Source organism: Mastacembelus armatus, chromosome 16 (genome assembly GCF_900324485.2).
Source record: "Mastacembelus armatus chromosome 16, fMasArm1.2, whole genome shotgun sequence".
NCBI classification, from domain to species: Eukaryota; Metazoa; Chordata; class Actinopteri; order Synbranchiformes; family Mastacembelidae; genus Mastacembelus; species Mastacembelus armatus.
In genome coordinates, this window is record NC_046648.1 from 2,560,315 (window position 1) to 2,567,738 (window position 7,424).

General features: G+C 41.5%; 1 protein-coding gene across 8 annotated transcripts in view; it reads right to left on the reverse strand.

Annotated features, from left to right (window-relative positions):
- Positions 1-5,578, reverse strand: part of LOC113122082 (focal adhesion kinase 1-like) — a 55,413-nt gene extending 49,835 nt beyond the window's left edge. For 5 of the 8 annotated variants that reach the window (XM_026293031.1, XM_026293030.1, XM_026293029.1 and 2 more), the window contains exon 1: positions 3,722-3,844. In XM_026293031.1, the coding sequence (XP_026148816.1) occupies positions 3,722-3,758 (37 nt within the window). In that variant the 5' untranslated portion in view covers positions 3,759-3,844. Of the gene's footprint in view, positions 1-3,721; positions 3,845-4,510; positions 4,601-5,110; positions 5,274-5,428 lie in introns of those variants that run through there. The other 3 variants (XM_026293028.1, XM_026293026.1, XM_026293027.1) reach the window with 3 other exon arrangements.
- Positions 5,579-7,424: the final 1,846 nt, after the last annotated feature.

Below are 7,424 nucleotides of genomic sequence, written 5' to 3' on the forward strand. Positions count from 1 at the left end.
TCCTCAGAGCTTCTCCCTCCTACTCTATCACATTTTCCCCTCTCACGCTCTAAGCCTTTTTCTTCCTCTCTCCCACTCACCGTGTATAAAACTATCGCCTCTGGCTGTAAACCATGGACGCTACGCTACAGTTGACACCACACTAAGGGCATTGCACAACTCCATTCTTGTCAAGAAAACAACAACAGCCTTTTGCAGCTTCCCTGCAATGATCAGCCTGTCAGAACAGAATATAACAGAAGACAGGGGCGCAGGACCGAGTGCTGCATCACAGACTAGAATAAAGTCACCTCAGTAGCAGCTGCTGCTTTAATGAGGTGGCTGTCATTGAATGTAGTAAAACAGAAAAACATTACTGCAGTACTGGGACAACTGTAAAGAGGGAATTTTGTGTTCTTTTCATATCTATATTTGTCACGTTAACCGACAGAAAGCGCCCACGTGTGCTGATGTCACTGCAGCGTTTTCAGATGTTGTTTGTTGAACAAGCACCTTCACAGACCAACTACAAGACGCGACCGAGAGAGGCCGTCCTGTTGTCTTAGTACACACAGTCAAATGAAGCTTGACACTGAATTTGTTAAACAGTTTGCCAATGTTATTGCTTCATAACACGCTACTACACGTTCCAGCGCACCGATATCAATTCAGAGAGTTCATATAGTGTGTAAGTAACATCCCTCACCTCTGTTCTTCACTAAGGTCCATTATTTTCCTCCTAACAATAAATACGCTCTAAACTAAATCTATTGCATCAAAGACCTTAGTCAGTTATACTTTGGTGCAACACATCATTAGAGGAATTATAGCAAAAACGCCTCAGGTTAAAAGAACTAAAAGTCAGACTGATATAAAGGAAGCCATGTCAGGCCCAGTTAAATATTTGCTATCTGTCTAAAATACTCACTGAATGTTTTTAAATTGAACTCTGCCATGAAAAATGAAAAAAGATTCCACAGAGATTCATTAGACAATAAACAACTTCAGATATTTTCCAATCATGGGCTCAGCCATCAAATCCCAATCCTGATATTGTTTCCCCACTTCGAGCCTTTGTTCAAGTAAATGATGATGTTTAAAGTTTTTTTATCTGTTTGTGAATAGGATCAACAATGCCACAGAATAACACAATGATTTATTTGGGAGTTATTTTATCCATTTTATTGGATGAGTACATTTTTGGGGGTTTATATAAAGCCAGAGGTTTTACAGTGCTGGATTGCAGCAAGGATTCTCTGATCCCCCTTTTATTACATCCTACTCTTGCTGTTTTTCTCTGAATTCACAGATTTATAGTTTCATTTTTTACAATGGCATTTTTTTTACACAAACAAGCCTTTTTACAAGCCATTTTATAGCTCTTCCTCAGTGTGCAGTGCACCAAAGTAACGTTTAGATCTTCACAAATACATCCATCTAAACCACCGTCCCTGGGGTCCCACAGAAATATCACATCCCTAACTTCTTTCAGGAGCTGAGAATAAAGGATTTTGCTCCTAGACTTCCATTGTTTGTAATATTTTGCTGTATGTACTTTCACACAAATTTCTCTCAACTTTTAATTAAAGAAAAGTGTCTGTTGAAAGTATTCATCCATAACAACGTTTATAATAGAACATTTTGCTGTACTTTCAAAACACTTCAGGTACACTTGATTTTGCACCAACATACACAAATAAGTGGAAACATGAAAGCTGAATGCAGTACTGCTTGATTTTAATCAGATAAACACAAATATTTATCTACACTCCTCAGGCTGCTGTGGTGATCACCACTTTCAGTTGAATTTCTGCGGAAAATAAACTAAAAAACAAAACAGAGAAAAATGAAAGTTGGAGGAAGACACACGTAACTTCTAAAACATGATGCAAGGTGTTTGGGTGTGGACAATCCGATACGCATCACTAATTACCTATTTTCAATTAGGGTACAATAAACATGATACTGAAATGCTTCTGATTATCATGCCATTCAATGTGATCAATATCAACCAGACAATATGACACATGAATTTCCGTTGCCAAACAGATGTTGCTGTAAATTTGCATTTTAGAAGCAGATGTTCTGATTATTGTGATATAAAAATTGTTTTTTCCCTTATTGCCATTTGTAAGAATCATTTCTGAGATAAGGCAATGACACCTATGTCACAACTAAACCTGAATAATGTCAAACTAAATGTAAACCCAAAAAGCTCGACTATATTATGATCAGCTGTAAAAACAACCAATTTAATTTTTACAGTATCTGTGCCTGGCATTCAGTGCTCACCACATGGAGTGAGTTTAACAAAACAGTGAGCTATAGACATTAATAGAGGAAGACTGACAAAACATGAGCATGTTTCCGCTCATACTTTCACTGTTCTTTCTAAACGAGCCTGCTGCAACTTCAAAATTCAAAGCTGGATCTGACAGGGTCTTCTTTATATTTGTGATACCTGCCAATAGGTGTAAAGAATATGACACCACCCATCAGGTATCTTAGTTATACTGTAGCTAATAGTGCAATAGCAGAAAACATGACCCGGGGCACAGGATGGGTGTGAGGTACAACTCTCCTGGAATTCAACACAGCACCAGTAAGATAACCACAACTGAGGCAAGACATGAAACGACACAACTTCCCTGAGATCATGAGGCAGAATATTATATCCTCTAACAATGAAGAGTGTTTTTAGACACTACAGTTGCAGACACATGATGATTTCATTCCCTAACGTCTGTGAACACTCCGTAGTCAACAGCATTGGCATACAAGGGTGGGTTTGTGAAAAGGGTAACCAAAAGAAGCTCTAAGGACTGTTTACTGTTTTTTAACATTATGTAACACTTGATGTTTACTGAAGATATTCTGCTGTGGGTTGAACTTCTATGTATAGCCTTGTTTTCAAGTAAAGTAACCTTTGATCTGTAGTTTAACTGCATTTATACAACAGAATGATGTTGCCAGTGTGATGTTAAACTTTCTGTGGTACAAGTCCGACCAGATATGGTCCAGAAGATCAGATTTCACGTGTTTTTTTGTGTGTCCAACAAGATCAGATAAGTGCCACGTACAAAAGGTCGGGATTTAGATGTTTGCCTGTGTGAATGTAGGTTTAGATGTACAGGATGCGTCTGGAGCATGACTGGTCAGGGTGCAAAGAGTCATGACTCCTATGAACTGTGTCTTTTTTGTCCTTTGTTGTTCTAGATGTCAGGAGTGCGTCTGAAGTGTGACAGCAGCCGTAGTAAGAGCAGCCATGACTGTAACAGTGGTAGCAGTGGTTGTTATAGTCCATCTCTAGGCTTTTAAAATCTACACCAACCATGGGAAGAAAACCTAAATGCCATGCAAACAATTTTTTTTTTTTTTTTTAAATTGCATACTCTATCTAGACATGATTGCACATATTCATGCTGAGCTTCATGGAGGGAAGCATATCGAGATAGAAAATCCTTCTGACCAACAGATACAAACAAAGCCTATTTAGTCAGTTATAAAATGTCCTGTCAACCCTCCTGGTTTATCAAAGTAAAACAGAGTGGTCTGCGTCTTTGTCTGTGCTCCTCACTCTACCTGTCTGTGAGGTTTTCACATGCAACTGCTTGCACAGCGGTGAGCAGCACAAATTCCTTTCCAGCGCTCAGCCTGGCAGACCCTCTATACCTATCTGACACAGAGCACCTATAGACCAACCCAATCACAGAGTCATTGGTATGACCCTGCACGTACATACCTCCGTTGGTGCAGCCCAGGAAATCCCAGAACTGCATGTTGGCAGTCAGCACGCAGAGGACTGAAGCTCTGCTAAATCACAGACGCCTGTATATGTTCCTCTCCTGTCTTCTCACTTCCTAGTTGTTCTGTGTGCTGTCACTCGTAGGAGGGAGGAAACACCCGCCCATTGACTGCTCCAGACTGACACACCTGGAGGCTGCGTTTCATTTCTAAACAGCTGCTACTTTCTCCCAAGCTCTTGTTGTGTTCCCACTACTTCTCCCTTCACTTCTGGTCTTAGTCACTTCTTTTTGTCTTTCATCTCATCTGCCCCTGACTGAAAACCGACAAGTGTATAGATCAGTCTGACATCCATCCCCGTCTCTTCAGATTAGTGGAAATAATGAGAGAAAAGGCAAAGCGAACAGACAGAGGGGAGAAAAGAAACAAAGCCACTGAACAGTACAAGCCTCTTAAGTCTGTATAATTATTATTATTTTCTACTTGCAAATGCAATTAAAGTGAGAAAGCGTCTTCATATGTGCACAACAAATAAAAGATGACAAAAAATGATGGATATGCATAAGTAAGGCTTTTGTGTGTATGACAACAGACTGACTGACACACTGACTGGAAGTGCAGTCTGGCAAGTATGTTTACAAAGAAGAGCAGTTGTGTTCAACGATTATCAGAGACACGATTTAGTGAAACTTCTTTATGATTCACTTACAAACAGCACTGTCATATTCCTTCCCCAAGAACAGCTGGAGGTACATCTTGTATTAGGCTATTAATAAAATCAAATCACATTTTGTGTGTATTTACTGGAACGTGAGCTGACACCAGCCTTTCCACACTGAATCCTCTCCAGTGGTGCTCCAAAATCCAAATGCACTTTGGGCTGCTCGGGGACGTGTACAGGGATGTGATCAGGGGGGGCAGCAGTCACATCAAGGCAGGAAACATGATGTGAAAAGACAGGAAAAGAGAAATGTGTAGGGGACATAACAGGACAGCACTGACACCAAAAAAAAACAAAAAAAAACCCTGAAGCCCAAGAGAAAAACTGTCAAGTCACATCCAGGGAGCAGCTGCGCACCACGTTCAGTTTTCACAGGCAATTTTAGCAGTAACCCTGAATATTTTCCTAATCCCACCCAGCACGCTTAAGGATTTGATCCTACAACCAGGCCTGCTTAGAAATAAATGCATCTCAGCGGTAAGTGTACGGGATTGTGGTTGACAAGGCTGCAAGCAGCCCCAAACACTTGAGACGCCCGGGTTAAGTAGGAGCTGCCCCCTTTTGTCTCAACCCCGATGCTCCCGACAGTGAATCTCAGCGTGAGCAACTCGCTGTTCAGCAAAACACAGATGTTTTGCCGCATGTTGAGCGTGACACAAAACCTACTTGGCTTGGACCTTTGCACCCACCGGAGCAGCACACGGGTGGTTTCGGCCACTGCACCACTGTCTGTCTGTTAGGAATACAAATGACTCCGCGGGGTCCAAATGGCCAGAATTTCATATCGTTCACTCCACGATGTTTCAGGAGAAAACCAGAAAACCAGCTCCTAAAATCACACCAAGCACACACGGGCTTTCACTCCATTGTCTTCTGTGTGTGTGTGTGTGTGTGTGTGTGTGTTACCCCCTTTAATGCTAAGCTAGCTCGGCTAACGGAGGGCTATTCCCATTCAACCCGCCCCCGGGAGGGATCGATACTCACCCGCTTCAGCCCCGGAGCCCCGCCGCACCTAGTCCCCGTAACCGAGCACCTCTTCCAGCCTGGGTGTTTTTATTTCTCCACATATATCCGTGGATTTCTGCACCGGCTCGGTGGCTGTGTCTCTCCACTGTGAGCCTCTCTCCCCGTCTGTTTTTGTCCACAACAGCGCCGTGCCCGGTTGTCGGTGTCCACTGACGCTAGCTGTTAGCGCCGCTCCAACATGGCTGCAGCTGGGGGGGCCCCCGACAGGAGGGGCCCCCGACAGGAGGGGCCCCGTGCACCGCCAGGGTCCCCGGTGTGTCACAGTGTCACCCAAATGAGGGCTTCTGTAAAACCATCAAATGCATGACTGCATGCATGGGGACTTTATAGTCGGTTCAATAATGCTTTTCTGAAAATATTAATAAATATAGTAATTATACTAAATATATACATTGGCATATTAAATGCATTGCAGTAGGTCTATGGGGTATACAGCTTATACATTTGTATTGTAAGCATCCAGATTAATTTTATTCTTCTATAAAGTAAATATAGTGCTCATCAACCATTACTGATTACAGAGCACAGGAAATAAATACCCATATTTAAAGAAGAGAGAAAGACACAGACAAAATAGTCCACTGGGTGAAGGTTAAATGAAATTGCCTCCTACTTGTCAGCCCCAACTTTGGGTTAGTAATGACTGTGCTGGCAGGGCAGCAGCCTCCCAGAATTTCTACCAATGCAGGTGGAAATTTGCAAGATTTAGTGTTTTTATAGTGCAGCCCAGTGCACCAAAGAACTGGGAAATAATAGGAAACTAGATACATGAAAGAGCCCACAGTGAAGCTGGAGCTGATGTCTCATGTTTAAATGAAATCTTAAGAGATTTCTGTCATACATTATTCATCATAATATTATAATGTAAGCCAAACAAAAGAGGCTTTGAAATAAAGATGCACCCCCCACACACCACATACACACAAACAAGCCAAATTATCGTGACTTTGATGCTGACTGTCATTATGCTGTCTTGGCGCTGTGTGTCCCTCTGTCTAAAAATCACTGCGCCAAACAAACCATCTACTGATGGGCCTACACTCACACCTACACACACAGTGCTTTCATGCAGCTAACATCCATATACACACACAAATGCATACAGACACATGCTCAATTCAAAGATTATTTTTTGACACATGCTCAATTCAAAGATTATTTTTTGACACACAGAAGAGTGATGCAAATGATTGCGTGAGGGTGGGTTACACTGAGGTGGATTAAAACTCATGATGTCATGCTTGTGTGGTGTTTGCTGGACCACCAGTGTACACCACAATTACACATTTGGCAGTCACACAGCTTGGCAAACATACATATTATGTTTACTGTAAAACAAATCCGATTTATATTGGGAGATAAAGGGACGTAAGGCCAAACCAACATTGAGCCATAAGCAGATAATAAGCCCCCCTATACTTTATGCTGTATGTGGTAAACCCACACTATATACTCTGTTGGGTAGAGAGGCTGGTATGTTTCCACTACTGAAATGGTGAGGAACAGTGGGCTGCAGCTCTGTGTAATAGATTCAGAGGTGAATATTTTTAAAATATCATGGTGAAAGAAATGATTTTGCAGGGGAAACTGACCGTTTGAATATTGATATTTGTCCATTTCTCCACCTTGACCTGATATTTTAAATGATTAGGTGGATATGAATAAGCAAACAAAGAAATTCCTCTCACATGGTATGTAACTGTCCTTGAGCAGTGATGGAAAAAACAGACTTTTACAGTGAACTATTACACAATGCACTTCAACCCAGTTCTGTTACAAAATATGAGGCTAAATACTGTTTGAACCCAAAGACATTAAAAAAATACAATGGTTGGATTTCTATGTGATTTGAATGCACAGTTCAATCAGTTAGCAATAAGGAGAGTATAGTTTGAATATTATCTGACTACATAACCTCATTGAGCTGTGGATGACTGGTCAAGCATGACTGCTA